The 18,780-nt window shown below is 36.5% G+C and overlaps 1 protein-coding gene across 2 annotated transcripts; it reads left to right on the forward strand.

Annotated features, from left to right (window-relative positions):
• The first annotated feature begins 125 nt into the window (after positions 1-125).
• On the forward strand, positions 126-18,218 carry LOC139145347 (THO complex subunit 5 homolog). 2 transcript variants are annotated; one of them, XM_070716452.1, is made up of 16 exons: positions 126-335; positions 1,715-1,855; positions 5,615-5,826; positions 6,481-6,627; positions 9,591-9,705; positions 10,104-10,233; positions 10,840-10,955; positions 11,694-11,793; positions 12,592-12,703; positions 13,527-13,628; positions 14,282-14,496; positions 15,591-15,694; positions 15,901-15,988; positions 16,583-16,698; positions 17,163-17,353; positions 17,761-18,218. In XM_070716452.1, exons 1-16 carry the CDS (start codon positions 219-221, stop codon positions 17,822-17,824), a joined length of 2,070 nt encoding a protein of 689 aa, XP_070572553.1. In that variant the 5' UTR covers positions 126-218; the 3' UTR covers positions 17,825-18,218. The 2 variants fall into 2 exon arrangements, with proteins under 2 accessions (XP_070572553.1, XP_070572552.1); XM_070716451.1 differs by having other exon boundaries at positions 142-335; positions 5,612-5,826.
• The last annotated feature ends 562 nt before the right edge of the window (positions 18,219-18,780 follow it).

Here is an 18,780-nt window from a genome sequence, read left to right on the forward strand (position 1 = left end):
GTAGATTGTAGATTATTTAATTTAATTTTTATGATAATTTCTTGATAAAAACAGTAGTTTAATATAATACTCAATATCAAAAAATTGCTAAAAGACCATTACAAAAATATCTACTAAAAGAGGCCAAGAGTTCAGAGGTCACCAAGTCCAGCGTTTCAACGTGCAGATTACTCGATTACCGCTAAAGAAAGAAGTGCGGATCAAAGAAGTGCGTGAAAATGTCTTCAACTGCGGGTCCTGCGATGAAAAAACGACGACGAACAGCCCGTCCACTGTCAGACGTATCGTCGTCATCGAAGGATATCAAGAAAGGAAAGTTAAGTCATGAACCTCAGGTAAATATGAAGGGGTTCATTCGCGCGCAGTCGTAGCCTAGCTGTGGTACTATAGTAGGAGCAGACTTTGAGTTCACAAATATGCGGAAAATATTAAGCAACTTCCGTTTCAAGTAATTGTCGGTATCTCCGGCATGTTGTAGCTCACCGGCGGCAAAGTGCAAACAGGATTATATATGGGCTATTCATCACAAACAATCTCGTTGAAACCCCTAACCCAAAGGTTATAATGAATGGGGACTGGTCAATTGGACCCCACGCCAATTGGACCCGAGTCAATTGGACCCAATGATAGAGATACAGATTATTTACATGTAATAATTTCACATTTTGTGAAATTGACCAGTTCCCGTAACGCCTGGGACGCACAAAGTGCCCAAACCCTCAATGGCAAAAAAGGCAGGTTCATTGTATTCTTGTACAAGGCCAATCGTTGGCACATTTATTATGCAATGGCGCTGCACTGTAGTACCTGCATTTTGCGTATCAAAATGGCCAAATTGTTTGGAAGCAAGTAGATGTTATCATAGAAATAGCTGTGGAAACGCAGCTATCTGTTGGCGGGGTAGCGTGCGTCGCTATGCGGGTCAAAGGTCAATCCCGCACGATAGCTGCGGGGCCAACTACCGGCAAAAGGGAAGTGGGTCCATTACGACGACACCACTTGTATCGGAACTTTAAACGGCAAAATAAAAATGAGTGTAATTCAATAAAATGACCTATACCTGCCTGAACTCTGATTATTGCTCATTCCCTAACTCCTTTTGTGTCAACAAAATTTCTGGTTCGTTTACGTAATTCGGCTGACTTTCAGAGGAGTACTCAAGATTTTCACTCTAGCAGCGAACTTTGACTTCTATGATATGCTAATAAGGACTCGCGTTCGATCGGCACAACGGTACAAGGTACAACAAGGTACATATTTCAATGAATGTTGGTCCATAGGAAAAACTCAGTAACTCCCAACACAGGTGGAAGTAATCACAAATAAGAACACTGAGGTAGATCTGTGTAGGAGTAGAGTTTTTCAGGGTGTGAGGTCAAGTTGGTGCAGGTATAGTTGACATAGGGTCTAGTTGACTCTAGTCCAGTCAGTTTGGGGTCATGCTGTCCAAAAACGACCTAGCTGCAGTACACTAGCTTGAGGTTTTTTCCTGGTGTTGTGGGTTGGAAAACAGAAGCATTTTTTTGCCACCTGACCCACACCCAGGCTACCTTGAGCTACTGTACTATACTGCAGCTAGTGCTAACAAGTGAAACATGAGCAACTAACTTTGATAACAGAACAATTTTTGCCATTTTCTGCAAAACTCTTTTAAGTGAAATAAATAAATATATCAATGAATAAAACAATGAAAAATAATGTTGCTCTGTTATAGGAACCAGCTTACAGTGAAGAAAAGGAAGTTGATCAACGGGATCCACAGAAAGACCAAGAGCTATTCTCAAGGGCATGTGGCGAAATCAAGAGACTCATGAAAGATATCTATGACATGAAAATGTCAGGTTCACAAGATAGGGTAAGAAATGCACCACCAACATAAAGAATAGTGTATCAAATCCCATGTATGGTTGTAACCATAATTGCCCAAATACCCTGTAGAAGGACTGGCCCATCCCATTGAAAAGAATAGGATTGAACCATAAAGTGAATTATGATGTTGAACTGATAATGTATAAAGTTCATAAGTATAAGTATATGCTTACTGTTGGTGTTAGCAACCTTCTGAAATCAATTACCCATACTTTTAAAGCAAGCTATTTTTACCTCCCATTTGCCATACATATATGGCAATGGTAGGTTATATGGTTGAAAAAGTCTGTATGTGAGATGTCTGTCTGTATGTATGTATGTATGTATGTATTGTATGGATGTATGGATGTCTGTCCGTCCAACGCAAAAACTCAAAAACCGCTGCACATATTGAGCTGATTTTTGGTGTAGTGATGCCATATATGATGTAGATGTGCCGTTGTTAAAATGAACTTTTTAGGCCATAGATATGCTAATGAGGTACAAAAAAAAGCGAAAATGGTCAAAAATCAATAACTCAGGAAACTACTCATCTTAGGGACAGTCTCAGATTGTCGCAGAAGTTCAAAAAGCGAAAATTTATTCGTTTAGGGGGGGAGGGGGTTTGACCTCCATTCCATTAGTGAACTTCACTTTCGCACTTTTGTTTTGTGATCACAAGTTTTCGTGTGTTTATTTTAAATTAAAGAAAACTGCACACTCGTGCCAACAAATTTGTAACTGTTTCCATCTCGCTTGTGCCCCAAACACAATTTACCGATAGAAACATTGTATCCTACACATTTCATTCATCAAATTATACAAAGACAAAAAGTATCATTTTTTAAAATGTGCTATTTATAAGCGTCTGCTCTAACCACTAGATGTCTTTATTCTCACTTGCACCTGGTCATAGTCGTTTTAATATGATTGAACATGCCTGGGCCCCTTGTCAAATTTTTTTCGCTTATTTACCGCCCCTACCAAGTACAAATTGCGTGTTCACAAAGACAAAGAACAGCACAAGAGATGCAAAAAGGGAAAGTAAAATAAAATGAAACTTTTATGCGGTAAAAATGCCCTGTTAGTACTCAAATCTGATCGTTTACTTTAATTGTAATGTGGCAAGGGGAATACGTCTTTAGTAGCTATAGCAAAATGCAACATTGTACTCTCAGGCAGACATGAACATTTCGCACTTTTGAAGTTTCGTTTAGGGGGAGGGGGGAGGGGTTTTGATCTAAACGAAGAAATTTGTTTCTTGAACTTCTGCGACAATTGAGACGGTCCCTTATCATTGTTATATTTAGGTTTTAGGTACCTTGGGCCCAACTCATTGAAACATATAGATTTGATGTCAATATTTGATGCTTTCTATTTTTAATGATTTTTTTTTCTTTTTTTGGCATTTTAGTAAAAAATCTTTTCCTCTTAAACAATGGTGGATCGCTTTAAAATTTGGCGTGCTGGTACCTTGTGAAAACTCAAAATAGAATTCATCAAAATTATGGCACAATTGCATTGTATTTTTGGGCAATATTTGCCATATTGGTTAAAAAAATCTTCTTTGAAAACTGTGTATGCCATTACTTTCTAATTGGGTGTGCAGGTTCCTAGGAGTGACCTGAAGATGACTCTATGAACTCAAGCTGAAATTTGCAAATTGTGTGGTACTTTTTGTCATACTTTCAAATTTGGTACATAGGTGAAATGTAGTAGGTCATTCATTCAAAGTCAAGTACTGCCTGTGTGTGAATGAGCAGATTATGATTGTGCTGTTCCAGGCTGAGGTGCTATTTATAGGAATGATGCAATGTTAGACGGTAATTGATGTTTTAACTGAATTTGACTTACATTGTATGTAACTCTTGTACTGTATAAACCCTATCAATTCACCCAGAAAAAAAAATAATTAATGATTTTAAATAATTGAATTAATGAGGATATCAACAAAGCCAAAATAATTTTAGTGTAGAATTATTCAACTATTCAACTGTAGAATGTTCAACTATTTGACAGTTCATGGTAAAATGCTGACCATCTTGGAGGATTAAAACATGTAAAGGCAACTTTCCTGAATCCCAACTTTGACATATTCTGAACCGTCATATATTGTGCTCTGTATGTTATCTAAAAGAAATTGCTCATAATAGTTTGTCATGATAGGTGGTCAAATAAATAGAGATAGAGAAAGTTCCAATTTCCATTTAAGGTTGACTTGGTAAGGATAAAATAAGATTACTTTTTGAGGAAAAAAATAGAGTGATCAATTAAAAGAGTGGTCAAAGTAATAGGGTTTTTATGGTAAAGCTGGACTGTAAGATTCCTCATGTACTATTTATAGCAATTATGCAATCTGTGTAAACAGTGCAATGAAAGTGTAACATGATTCCTTATCATGCTTTTGATGACCTTGAACTTCTTAAGTTGCAAACATTTGTCTATTCAGTGTGCTTTCTCTGAGTACTACAGTCTCAACTTATTCAACAGAACTTACTTGCAATGTTAATTTGAAAGTTAAAATGTGCTTGGTTAATAGGATGAAATACTGATAAAGATAACCAGCTGAAGATTCTTTATAACCTGACAGATATGCTGTTTTTTTATGACGTAAATGTTGATAAGCAAGTCTTGTTTACTTTAATTAGAATGTAATATAAGCAGTAGTATCAAGTTGATCAAGCTAATATTGACAAGTTGGTAGGCTGTTGGAGGTTAAAAGCTGTAAAAATAAATGTATGCATGTCTATCTGTTTGTTTGTCTGTCTGTCTGTAGACCCGCGTTTTTTGGAGGGTCTATGATCTGTCTGTATGTATGTATGTATGTATGTATGTATGTATGTATGTATGTATGTTAGTTATTATGTGCGGATGTATGTCTGTCAACATTAAAAACTCCTAAATCGCAGCACCTACCATCTTAGTATTTGGTGGACAGGTGCATCGAGGGGTGGAGATGTGAATTTGTTGAAATAAACATGTCAAAGTCAAAAATATGCAAATGAAGGGGAAAAAAGGAAAAATCCTGCAAATTGCTAAAACTTTGTAACCACTGGCCAGATTTGGTTGAAACTTGGTATGCAGGCTCTTTATAGTGACTTAAGTTACATTTCTTCAAATTGTGGTGAAATTTTGAAAGTTGTATTTTTTGGGCGATTTTCCCGTTTTTTGTCAAAAAATCTTTTCTGAAAGCACTCATCCCATTGCCTTGAAAACTTGTATGTATGATCCTAGGGTTGACCTTTGTCAGATTTGTTCAAATTGTGGTGAAATTTTAATATTTGTATTTTTGGGGCAATTTTTCCCATTTTTTGTCAAAAAATTATTTTCTCCCAAAGTATTTGTTGGATTGCTGTAAAACATGATAGTCTTGATCCTAGGGTTGTTTTCTGTCAGACGTGTAAAAGTCATTATGAGATGGAGTATTTCATATTGCTGGGGTGTAAGATTAATTTGGACTTGCAATGGAATTTCTTAGTCAACCTGTAAGAATGCAATGTCATGTGTGTACTAGTAGTTAGTATCTCTGTAAAATGGGAGGACAGTGTCATTGACACTATTTTTAATTGCAATTTTCCTGTGAATGAAAATTGACTAAAATTCAAAGTACATTCATGTCATATATGTCTGTTTCAGAACACTGCTTTCTGTTTAACAAAAGTATCTTTGGTGATTCCTGAAGCTGACCTATGGTGTGATCAAATATTAGTCATAATTACAATTTGTCTATATTTATGACAATGAAATAATGTCTTTTGATCAGCAGAATACAGAGGTCATGGAAAAGCGAATACAGGCATCACTGAATTTCGTGAATTTGAAGAAGTTGAACCGACTGTCACATATCAGATGTAAGAAGGCCAAAGATGCAACCCACGATGCCAAAATGAAAGTGGATAGCTTCCATCTACAGTTACAGAATCTGCTGTATGAGGTCATGCATTTACAGAAAGAAATTAGAAAATGCCTGGAGTTTGAGTAAGTTGTTGTCTTGAAGAATCACAAAGTGCACAAAGGCTTGATCTCTTGGAGCATGTACATTTTCTTTAAAAAAAGAACAGAAACTGCATTTGAATATTCTAACAATGCAGGATATTGTTGATGTCTTTCCTCTCCAACGTCTTCATAATTGTATCTTGCCTATGTTGTAAAATTCAAAAATTCAAATCTGTATTATTAAAGAGATGACCATGGTGATACGATGTACAGTTGGTCAGTGAGAGAATAGCACATATGTCAACTCCATGTTATACAGATATCACTTCAGTTTCCAGACAGCAAGTTGTACATCGGCAAGCCACTACCAAGTCAGTCAGTCTCTTGATGTAAATAAAGGCTTGCAGATTGTATGTTACAGAAATAACTGAGACTTAGGGAGTTTTGTACATATACTAATGCTACATGTAGGCAAGAAGTTACAGTGTTTTGCAAAGATCTAATAGAGTGATAAGTAACATTTTGGAAACAACTGATATTATTTTTGTCGTCCAGTATTATTATATGATTGCATGGTAGTCATTTCAAGGTGAACCCTGGTTATGTGTGACCCAGGAACTGTAATAACATTTCATGGGTTACAGCCCTTAACATAATTAGATGTACTTTATAACTAATTTGCTACATGATTTTCAGTTCAAAAGATGAAGACATTGACCTTGTAGATGAGGAAGAATTCTATCAGGAAGCACCGCCTGAAATATCCAAGCCAGATGTGACTAAAACGGATCCCCATCAACAAAGGCTAGCAAGATTGGACTGGGAGTTAGAGCAGAGAAAACAGTAAGAATATCATCATTTTGATCAAATTTTTCCCCTAGATTGTCTTTCTGATTTGAGTAATAATGTGAAATCAAAAGTACCCATTAGGGGAACACCATTTGATTTCTGGGGGGGGGGGGTATGGAGGATTTTGAGAAAAAAAAATTGTCGCCAGGTGAGATAGAAGAAAAAAAAAATTGATCCTGCCATGGCCTGAGAAAAAAAAATTGTCATAACAGACAGAAGTGAAAAAAAAAATTGTCACAATGCACCAGAAATTAGCAAAATTTGGAAACCCTATTCTCATGTATTCTTTGCCGGCGCGCCGCCATAGGCGGCGCAAATGTTTTTACCACAAGCAATTCTTATGTTTTTTCCCAGCACTTATGATATAAGCATGCACTACATAGGTCTACTTACACCTCAGTGCACTCAATGTTTTCCTTCCCTTTCTGACCCAAGAAATCATATTTCAGGATTTCTGTTGCAATATCTCGATGGCATAGGCACTATCTAAAGGGGACTTTTTGACTTCTGTAAATTGTGAAAATTTTAAAACACAAGACAGGAGTCAATAAACTAGTGTTAAAATCAATATAGTATTCTCTCAATATAAATATATTAGGAAGATGTACAAGTTGACAATGAAAAATTGAGGAACAACAAATGTAATGAAATACAAGGGAGAGGGTCACTAAAAAAAATTGAAAACTTCAGGGGGCGTTACTCAAAATGTGGAGAGGAAGAAGGGGGACGGGTTACTCAATTTATTTTGGCGAAATAAATTGAAACACATCTCAGATTGCACCATTGCACACATCCATTTCTCAAAATTTTCAATGCGACAGGGGGGCACCCCCTCTCATGCTCTCCCCCCCCTTGGCTCTTCTAACAGTGTTACTGGTAAAAGACAAATTTAAAATACCTATCGGATTGCACTACACTGCACCGTGGCGCACATCAATTTCTCAAAATTTTCACAGGATCTAGGACAAAACTGAACTGTTGTGAATTCATCCTTTATTATCACAGAAACATGTTTTCATTTACCTCAGTTCAATGACCATTTTGACAGTTAAACATACCATATTCATGCTTTTCATTAGAAGCTGGCAGCTGGAGAAATGACACAAGAAGGTCACAAATTTTCCGTTCCTGTATATTTATTTATCTTCAGTCTCTGGCAAACAGAACTGTTTTTCACAAATTGTATTGTCATTGTTTGGTTGTTGAATATTGTGACACAAACACTGATCATGCATAAAATGTAAAAAAATATTGCAGTGTTCAATGTCATTTTCAAACAGTTTTACCAAATGCAAAATAACCTGAAACTCCTCTCAGATTGCACCATTAAACACATCAATTTCCCAAAATTTCCAATACGAGAGGGGGAAACCCCCTCTCGTGCTCTCCCCCTTGGGGTGTTCTAACAGTTTCACTTAGTAAAAAAATTAAAAAACACCTCTCAGATCGCACCAGACTGCACCATTGCACACATCAATATCTTAAACTTTGCATGCAAGATAGGGGAAAGCCCTGTGACACTTTCCCCTAAGCTTCTCACGTGTTCTCTCCCTATACTTTAAAATTCTGCCCGGTCAGATATCCTAGTGAAAACCTTGTCATAATACCCATCCAAATTAAACAATATACTATATGGTTAGATACTGCGTGAGCTTCTATATCTTTATTTTATTGTGACTTGCAATTTCATTTTGATGGGTTCACCTTTTTTGAACCATCATGAGATAACTGATGATAGTCTAGCAGAGTACATCAGGATTTGAAAGGTCTTTACTGTTAAATTGCTGTATTTCGTAAATTTTACAAATACATGTATTTGTATTTAACTTTTCTAAGTGGGGGGGGGGGATCAGTCAAAATTTCAGAGTTAGAGAGGGGAGTTACTCAAATTCATCATGGTTGACGGGGGGGGGGGGGTGTCACTGAAATTTCTGAGTTTCAGGCGTAAATAATGACGGCTCCCTTATATACAACGCATCACAAACTTGATGACAAAGAAAAAAAAAATTGCATTGCTACTCCATTTGAAAAAAAAAAATTGATGCAGCTCTGACAGTAGAAAAAAAAAATTGCTGTCACTGTGACAGAAAAAAAAAATTTGCTCCCTACCCATTTCCTCCATACCCCCCCCCCCAAAAAAAAAATCAAATGGTTCTCCCCTTATCAGAGAACACGTTGTGTGACAAAACTGAATACCAGAATATCCAGTTTCATGAAGCGGTCGTATAAATACACATAGTATATATCCGCAGCCTCGTTAATATCACATATCTGGAGCCTGACTTTTTCATTCATAATCATCATTCTGTGTGACCTGAGACTTTCCACACTTTCTAGACTGGCTGAGAAATGCAAGAATCTCAGAAGATTGAAAGGTCCTTTACTGTTAAATTGCTGTATTTCGTAAATTTTACAAATACATGTATTGTATTTAACTTTTCTAAGTGGGGGGGGGGGGGGGATCAGTCAAAATTTCAGAGTTAGAGAGGGGAGTTACTCAAATTCATCATGGTTGACGGGGGGGGGGGGGGGGTGTCACTGAAATTTCTGAGTTTCAGGCGTAAATAATGACGGCTCCCTTATATACAACGCATCACAAACTTGATGACAAAGAAAAAAAAAATTGCATTGCTACTCCATTTAAAAAAAAAAATTGATGCAGCTCTGACAGTAGAAAAAAAAAATTGCTGTCACTGTGACAGGAAAAAAAAATTTGCTCCCATACCCATTTCCTCCATACCCCCCCCCCCCCCAAAAAAAATCAAATGGTTCTCCCCTTATCAGAGAACACGTTGTGTGACAAAACTGAATACCAGAATATCCAGTTTTCATGAAGCGGTCGTATAAATACACATAGTATATATCCGCAGCCTCGTTAATATCACATATCTGGAGCCTGACTTTTCATCATTCATATCATCATTCTGTGTGACCTGAGACTTTCCACAACTTTCTAGACTGGCTGAGAAATGCAAAGAATCTCAGAATAAAAAAGACCAGATATCTAAGAAGATCCGAACCAAGAGAGAATACTTGGACAGCTTGCAACCAAAACTTCAAGATGTTTTACAGGTAATTATGAATAATGGTTCAGGAAGAGTTCTTGGAAAATTGCTGTGCATTCAATAAAAGGAGTATTGTTTGTTGAAGTTTTCTTGCCAAATATAAACATGCATGCCCTGCAACAAAATTTTTTTGAAGGCCTGTTTCCTGAAGTAACTGTAAAAAGTTTAAAAATTGCCTGCTACTTTGTTGCCACCTGTATTGGATGTAGCATCTTCAGAGTTCTCTACACAGGGATTTTTAGGGGTGGGTCACCCCTGTGTTTTTTTTCTAGCATTCTTTCTGTATATTAATAGCCATACAAAAGAACACATTTTCAATGAGAAGAATACTCTAACTAGTCATCTGCATGGTGATATAAAAGTCATTTCAATGTGTCATATCTAAATTGTGATGCTCTTTTGCAGGCTACTCAACCATTGAAAATGTTGTCGATGCCCTTTGAGCAAACCAGAATGCAACACAAGAAAGCCAAACATTTACCCAGACCACTGTACGTACTCTATGTACAGGCTAATGCATATCATGAAGCATGTGGTGAGTAACACTGGTGAAATTTTTCACTATCAACATTTAAGACAAACTTATATTCAAGTATGACACCTGGTTCAAAATCATCAGATACTGTATAATTAATTGATAAAATATATAAACACCTTAAATCATCAAGCGGAAAAAATCATGGAAAATCATGAGAATGTCAATTGTCTTAACACCAGAAGGAATGAAAATGTTTTGTAACTGTCATTGAACTTCTACAGTTTGTTTAGGACTTTATTTCAAAGTTCATTGCAAAAAGCTCTGCAATATTGATGTTGTCATTATGTAAAAGATCAAAGCAATGTTATCAGACCAGACAAGCAACAATGGTACGGTGGATACATAGTTTGGAATGGAAGGAGAATCATCTTACTCATGGGCTCACAGTTTTCACTTTTACACAAAAAGGTTCACTTTTCCCTGCTACATTGGTGCACATTGATTTTTTTCCATAATGAAAATCCCAGAGAATACAGATAGCTACCACCCTCTTGGGAACAGAGCCAAAATTACCAGGTGGGGAGCAAAGCAGATGCATTCTTTGTTGGGGTTTTTGCCTGACAACAAAAAGAAATTTTCACCACTTTCTTTCCAAAATAACAGATACAGACATTTCAATCAACATTGATGGGGACATAGAATCAGCCATTGCAGAAGAGAGCAACAGTAGTGCTGTTGAATATGACAGTGACTCTGATGAAGAGGCAGCTACTGATTCAGTAAGTGTGTACCTTGGCATTTGACAGTCTCCTTCTCTGTAGCTTCTTTACCTTCCCCATATTATCTTTAGAAAAACCTGATCTCGCAAATTTTGTCCGGATTTAGCCTTTCCATGGTCAAGGATGTTGAATCCTTGCGGCTTTTAAAAACTGATGCTGCTTCATTTTTTCGGGGTGTAATATAATATAATGTAATAGTCTTACTGACAAGGGAAGTATTTTATTTCGAGTGCTTTCATGAGCATAGGTGACAGTGACCCATTTCAATGAATCTGTCAGTCAAACTGCCCCCTAAATTCTATTTGATGTGATATACCATCTGTTCAGTGCCCATCCACACTCTGAATTTTGACTTTATAATTTTCAAAATGTGAATACCACAACTACAAATCCTGAGTTGTTTTTATCAGTTCAGCAAGTATCCTAATAACATGCAGTTTAAGTTACATTCACACTGTTTCATTTGATTCTGTGTACAATCCGTTAAATACAAATTCACAATTTGAACATGATTGTTTATTTTTGAAATGTCAAAATCACACCAAATATGATAAGCTGTTTTGAGCAGAGTGTAATGAATTTGTAATGTTTTTGAGGTGTCTGCAGCTCAGAACAGGCATTCAACTCAATGAGAAGATCACAATCATGTCTGCCTGGTCTTGTCAGTGTTCTCTGTCCACTGATAATTATGTCTCTATGAACTGACAAGATAGGGTTTGTTACTGCTTTACTCAACAGAAAAGAAGAAGACGATCAACAGTTGATGTGCTGACAGTGAAGAGAAAACGAATTCTGAACAAACATCCATTGACAGTGGTTATGACAATAAAATGTACAGGTACGAGTTGGACCATGTGGTGCTGAAAGTTTCATGTCAGATTATCATTTACAAAACACAAATGTTTAATTAGAGTAGGAAACGGACAAATGAACTTTAACTATAGAAATATACACATATAATACATAGGAGTAGAAAAACTATGCGAACAAAAGCACTAATTATTTCTTCATTTTAGATCTCACAGGTCATGTGCAAAATGATAGGGTACATAATTTAGTTACAATTGACTTTCACAAAAAATAGTGAAACAGACTACTTTACAGCCCAAATGAGATTTTAGCCCCACTGATGTCAAACAACCATTAGTCAATCATATTTCATTTTCAAAGTTTCCTGTAGCGTTATCTTTGGTATTTGCGATACATAAATTACAGCAAAATAATCTTTAGACTTGATACAAGTTACCATATCTGGGACAATCGTTTGAATTTAAAATAAACTACTGAAAAACTTGACTCCATTTCTGTTTCAATATCAATCGGTACATATGAAAATGTCAACAGATCAAAAAACTTAGTTATTGTACCAAACATAAATGTGTTATTTCCCTTCAGTTGAATTGTACTCCAGTTATGTAGAATCAAAAATATTCCACCATCTATGCATTTTCAGAGACACAGCTTTTGAAGTATCAGAAATGAAAAATAATTTTGACATCATGGTGACATTTCTGTTGTTTCCTGACATCTTTTGTACTGAGGAGAACCCTGGTCAAACAACTTACGAAACTGTAGTATCACCTACCATAGATTAAAGACATCGTAAAATCACTGACTGAAATCTTATTCTTTCCAGATGGCTCAGTATTGGTTCTGACATTTGGCTACTTGATGGTTCTGCAGATTGTCACTGTCAGTCTGAAACTGTCACCTTCTTCAGACTCCACGGTCACCACAGTTACAGGAGGGTAGGTCATGTTCTGTGGCAGTTCCCTGTTAGACTTCCACACAGTACCCATTTCATCAGCAATACCAGTTTATTGTTTAACCCTTTGAGTGCCAAAGTCAATTTTTGTCACCTTATAAAATATAATCCAGTCAATTACTTTTTTAGATTTTTCCCAAATTGTTGATTAAAAACTGTAGCCAATGAAATGAAATGTCAATTTGGTCCAAAATTATCAAAAAAATTACAGAAAAAAATCATAAAAAATGGTAAAATATTGCATTAAAATTTTGGTGGGGAACAAATTACAGCCCTCAAAGGGGGAATAAATTACAGCACTCAAAGGGTTAATGGTGTGCTTGATTCTACAGTCAAGGGAATTGGTACAAAGGGTTTAAACAGGAAAGCTTTCAGAGCAGCATCAGATGTTGTGAAACAATCAATGGTTTTTGTGCCTAAATCTGTTACTGCAGTTTAGTCTACCCCAGTTGTGTTACACAGACCTCTGCACTTTCATGTAGAGATAACAACTGCAAACATCAACATACTTCTGTGTGACTCACTGTGAGTATTAAGCATGAACTTGGAAAGCCATGATGTTTTTCATTCTTCACTTTGACCTGAATTGTCAGATGTTGAAATATTCAATTCTGAGCTTTCCAGGCCATGACTTTGAAATATTTAAAATAAAAGACACTGTCCTTATAACACTACTGAGTTCATACTACAAAATTAACCAAACTCTTCTGAATCAAATGCAGCTAATATATACTTCAGCATTATTGTTGAGTGTTGAATCAGAATAATAATATGTCACTTTTCATATTTATGTTTCTGTATTTCAGAGAGTTGCTTTCACACAACAGTCTGCTATCATGTCTGTTTCCTGGTGACTATGGTAACGACACGCCAAACCCAGCCAACCAATATCAACTTAATAAGCTTGGGTGAGTTTTCATGCACGAATCTGTGTAGGCATGATGGTAAATAATGCCAGCACATCAAGTGTTTTGTGAAAGGCGGTAAGACAATGCTATATTACATGGCATCAGAAATGTTGTCAGAGTTCACACACTGTTTACCTAAGTGTGTTCCAATGATCCCTAAAAGTAGATTTGGAATTTGATGCATTCATCCAAATACGGGCACCAGGCTGGGGCGTGATACATAAAAAAATGCACAGGTGCGAGGGCACTTTCTCCCACAGCTTTACACTGGCACATGAATCTAGGTATACGATGATTGAGCTTTTGTCAGACAACACTGTAAGCTTTGGAAGTCCAGGGGCTCTACTCATTGTCACAAGAAATGGTCTCTCCACACACCATGACTACAGCTAGAGTATACAGCCATTTATATTGGTGGATATCCTCATAGTTAGCAAAAGACTACCTCTACATTGGTCTTTCCATTAAAAGTCTCGGACTGCAATTCATATCACTGTCTGAATTAAAGTCCAAATGTTAAGTAAATCCTCAGAGACTTTGATGTGACTTCAAGAACAACCATGTTACAGAACAATACAAACCGTACATGTGTATTTGCATTATAAATTCTATCATAATAAGGCGTTTGATTTTTACACCATCATTACTTGCAGCATGGACACTTTCAGTGCTTACATCTCCAAAGTAGGCCATCCGTACATCTGGGTTCAAAGGTTAGCAGGGCTGGAATTTCTGGAGCATGACGAGGAGCAAGAGACTCCCAAAGCCAAGTCAGCCACCAGTGCCACACACATGGAGGCTACCACCACAGCACTGCGTAGGAGAGTGGTGTCAAGGCTGGCACTTCAGAAACAGTTAGCATCATTAGGTAATTAATTGTCTGAGATAATGAATCAGTAATGAGATATCAAAATGAACCTTTTGTGTCATAACACTTCATTTTAAAGGGACATAAGCTGTAACTTGTGGCAACTTTTTCAGTATTCTGTTTCTGTATATCAACTACTGTGTCTGACCCTAAACAGTTTGTCATGCTTAAATTTTGAGCATTCTTTTTGTCAACACAGCTTGTATGTGTGTAGTGATCATTGTTTAAAGTTTACAAATGAATTCTAGTCCGGACTTGAATACAATTTTCAACAATAACAATGTAGATTATACTCATGTAGGTTGTGTTGATATGCTAAATACTTGGCATTAGATTACAGTTTAGGGTTCAATGCAGAAAGTGTAGGGAAACCACAAATTAAACAAAAGTTCTGAAAAAGTAGCCAAAAGATACAGCTTATGGAGCTTTAATATGCCAAATAACAGTAATAGTCTTGGTTAGGACACTTTAACCTTTCCATCACTATTCTCTCGGCATACCCAGTCCTTTCCATTAGAAACAATGGACTAGAGCCAGACTATGAAGATGGTATGATTAAACTTATGTGTATATGGTAAATGGCTTAAATGGTGTCAAGCAGTTTGAATTATGTTATGTCAGTTGAAAATATGATGTGCGTCTTCTCATCACCCCCTGTCCCAAATAAGGATTGAACCCTTGTGAAAACACTTTCACGGGGTTAATGCAGAAGTCTTGGTATCCACAATATCAAAGAAGCAAGTGAGATGCAGTATAAGACCATAGTTTGGGATAGGAACCGGTTCTGTGTGAATTTCTGTTCAATTTCTCAGCATACTTGATTCTGAGTTCAAGTTCCACTCTTTTTGAGTCGTATTTGGTTCTTTCCCATCGTATATATTTCAATCAAAACAGTTCATCTGTTTTTAACCTGATTTTTTGTAAACAATTTCAGTGATGTCTCAGGTTACAGCAAGGTCTTCACAAAGGTTGACAAGAGGGAAGCTAATTTTAATACAACTTTATCACTGTCCTCTTGAGTACAATCTTGAATCAAAAACTGTCCCTTACACCCAAGCTGATAAATTTGTTTATTGGCTTTGTATTGATTTCAGAGAGGAATACAATACCAGTACCCAGTGATAGTCAGCGTCTGTTTCCAGCTAAGCTGGATGCAAGATTTACAAGCTGGACATCATTGCCTTTTGATGATTATACTGTAAGTACTCCATGCAACAACTTTATACAACTTTGTATCTCATAATTGCTTGAATAGTCAGTACACTAGTCGTTGAATAAAAGCACCCATATTTTTCTGTATCAATGTTTATCAGAAGTACATACCTTTACAAAGATGTTGACATGAAAATCAATGTGAAAAGGTCTAACACTAAGATTTTTTTCCGATTTACAATTTTCATGTAGGCACTGCCATACACAGAAGACATCCAGGAAGCAGAACTAATCAGTGAGGCAGACATGTTTTTCCTTTCCACATTTGAAAGAAAATCAGGCAAGTTGAATGCTTTTCTTTGTGTTGATGAACGTGATACTAGATGTTTGTTTTGAGAAATTACAAAAGTGCTAGAGTGTCCAAGTCCTTGAATGTTTCTATTATAATCACAACAAAAGACGCCCTGTACACTAAGCCTTCAACCTGCAGCTTAATCCATGTATTGACTGCAACTTTTTCTAAAAGAATGCCCATGCCGTAGGACTTACATGTGGAAAGCCATGATGTTTTTTCATTCTTCACTTTGACCTGAATAGTCAGATGTTGAAATTTTCAATTCTGAGCTTTCCCAGACTTTTGAAAATTAGAAAAGTGAAATTTAGGTTCTTCTCTGAAAATATTACAGTATTCTATCTTTAATGTTACTAAGCTGTGTCATTTGATCTTGTCATTGTATACGTATGTGGGTATGTCAAATGTGTGAGCTCACCCTCTGCATCAAGTTTGAAAAGAATGACACAATTGCCCATGATGATGCATATGACCTTGAATTTCTTTTTCAAAATCAGACAACTGGGATGAAATATTTGCAGGAATGCATGAAAATACTGGATGAATAGTAATGAAAATAAAAATTTCATCTTTTGATTTCAGCCAAACTAAATGCAGCCATAGTGGTTCATCCAGACTACCCAGCTTCATCACCATTATTCAGTCTGCTTCTGTCATGGCGAGGGGAACACCATGCAAGAAACAATGAAGCCATCAGGGTTAGTGTAATGTATTAATGAGTCACTGAACATGATTGGACAAATTTCGTCAAGTACTAATCATATGATTTAATAAGAAATAAAATGTCTGTTCATGAAAGAAGGCAAAAACATTGCTGAGATTTTCTTTCACATGTGTTTGGTGGTAGGAGACACATTCATATGAGTTTTTGACTTTTCAGTGTTACCATCTCATTGGATAAAATATCACCCTTAGTGCTGTAATTAAATGCTATGACTTTCCTCAACCCTTTCCTATCTGTTTTTGCACTTGGAATATCAATCTGCCAAAAGCTGTATTTACCCAAGTATAGTGCTGATAGCATCAGCCTTATGAACACATATTCCCTGAATAGGTGCTTCAAAAAGACAAGCTCCTTGGATGTTAGAGTACACACTTGCAGAATGAAAAGCTGCATATTAATGATGAGTGACTGTTTCTGACCTTTTGATTTACCATGCAGATGATGGAAAGTGAAGTCAATGTCCATTACCAAGAACTTATGGAGACTGGATCACCTGACTTCCTCCTGACCAATCAGCTGCAGAGGTTGTTGATGTGTTTTGACGTTTACCTAGAGGCTCAGTCTGCCACAGCCAGTCTTGCTGCACCTCTAGAGTTTGCCAAGGAGAAGGTGATGCCCAGAATGGCAAGGTCAGTATTCCTGAGTTTCTGATTGGACAGATTCTAAATGATGTCAGAGTTCTGTCATTAATATGCAAAAATTAATATTTGTCTGACATTTTGGACAAAACACTTAGAACTTGTGTACACAAACTAGATTAACAATTGTCATGAAGTAAACGATTGAATGTCACAGGATCTGACCACATCTTGCAGTAGTAAACAATAACAGAACAAAAAAAGACAAACTTTCTCAAATTTCTCTTGGTAGCAGCAAATGTGCCATAAGTACTATTTTTGTACCATCAAAAAGGACTCAGAATTTGTTTCTTTCTCTTCTAAAATACCATATTTATTTTAATTAACTTTAAATGTATGGACCTTGTGTTATTGACTATCATCCGTCTAACAAATTCAATCATTTTGTCATCTTTCAGGGGACCACACCGAGCCAAGCCATATAAGTACAATCCAAACCATGGTTTCTTCAGTCACAGATAAAAATGTTGGATGTTAAACTTGAAGCAACAGTGTAGATTGTGTGTTACTGCACTCAAACACTTGATATTGTCATCTACTTTCCCTCATATTGACGTATAATGAGATCAATCGTGAAAATAATTTGAAATGTCAGTGATGTTTCTTCTTTTATACAAATTGTGTTATTGTTATTTTGTACCTGCCATTTTGAGAAAACACATGCAACTTCTCACAGCTTTTCCAGCAACTTTTTTATGACATTTCACACAGCTAAGTATCAAATATTTTGATATGTGTAAAATATCAATGCTTATGATTTGTCAGTGCTGCCCAACAGCCGGCAGAGAGAACGTACGTACCAAATTCAACATCCTTAAGAAGCTTTTGATAATAAAAGTATTTCTATCGTAAATCAGTTCATATGTGTATGTGTCATATTTATTTCAGACAATTGGAACTATACAACCCTGCACATCTAGCATATCCGTAGCAAAGTGAAGAATTATAGAATTTGTCACCATTCTTCGTGTTTGCTTCAAGTGAACAGAGCCTCCTTCGACCAGTGTCTTTGGCAATATATCTTATCTGTATCTGAAGCAAAATTCAAATCAAGAAATGATTATAAACATGAGCAATGTTTAATTTACCTCAAAAGGGGTATCGGACACCCGGTTGAATATTCCAAAATCTTGTCAACATCCCATCCCATACACAAGTGGAGAATTCCATAGTGCCCCTATGAGCTAGGAATCTGCAGACTACATGATCTACATATTCTGATGAACAGACACCTGCTAATTACTGGGCACGTCTTTGGTTTTTTCTGTGCTGGCCAATCCCTTTGCGTCCACAGGGTAGAAAGTACATTGAACTCTGCTTTAATCTGTCAGAATTATTACCAGTTTAATTATCAATGGAATCATATGCTGTGAAATGAAGACTTCCTTTCACTGGTGCACAATATTTTCAAGGCTTTT

Source organism: Ptychodera flava, chromosome 12, assembly GCF_041260155.1.
Source record: "Ptychodera flava strain L36383 chromosome 12, AS_Pfla_20210202, whole genome shotgun sequence".
Lineage (NCBI taxonomy): Eukaryota > Metazoa > Hemichordata > Enteropneusta > Ptychoderidae > Ptychodera > Ptychodera flava.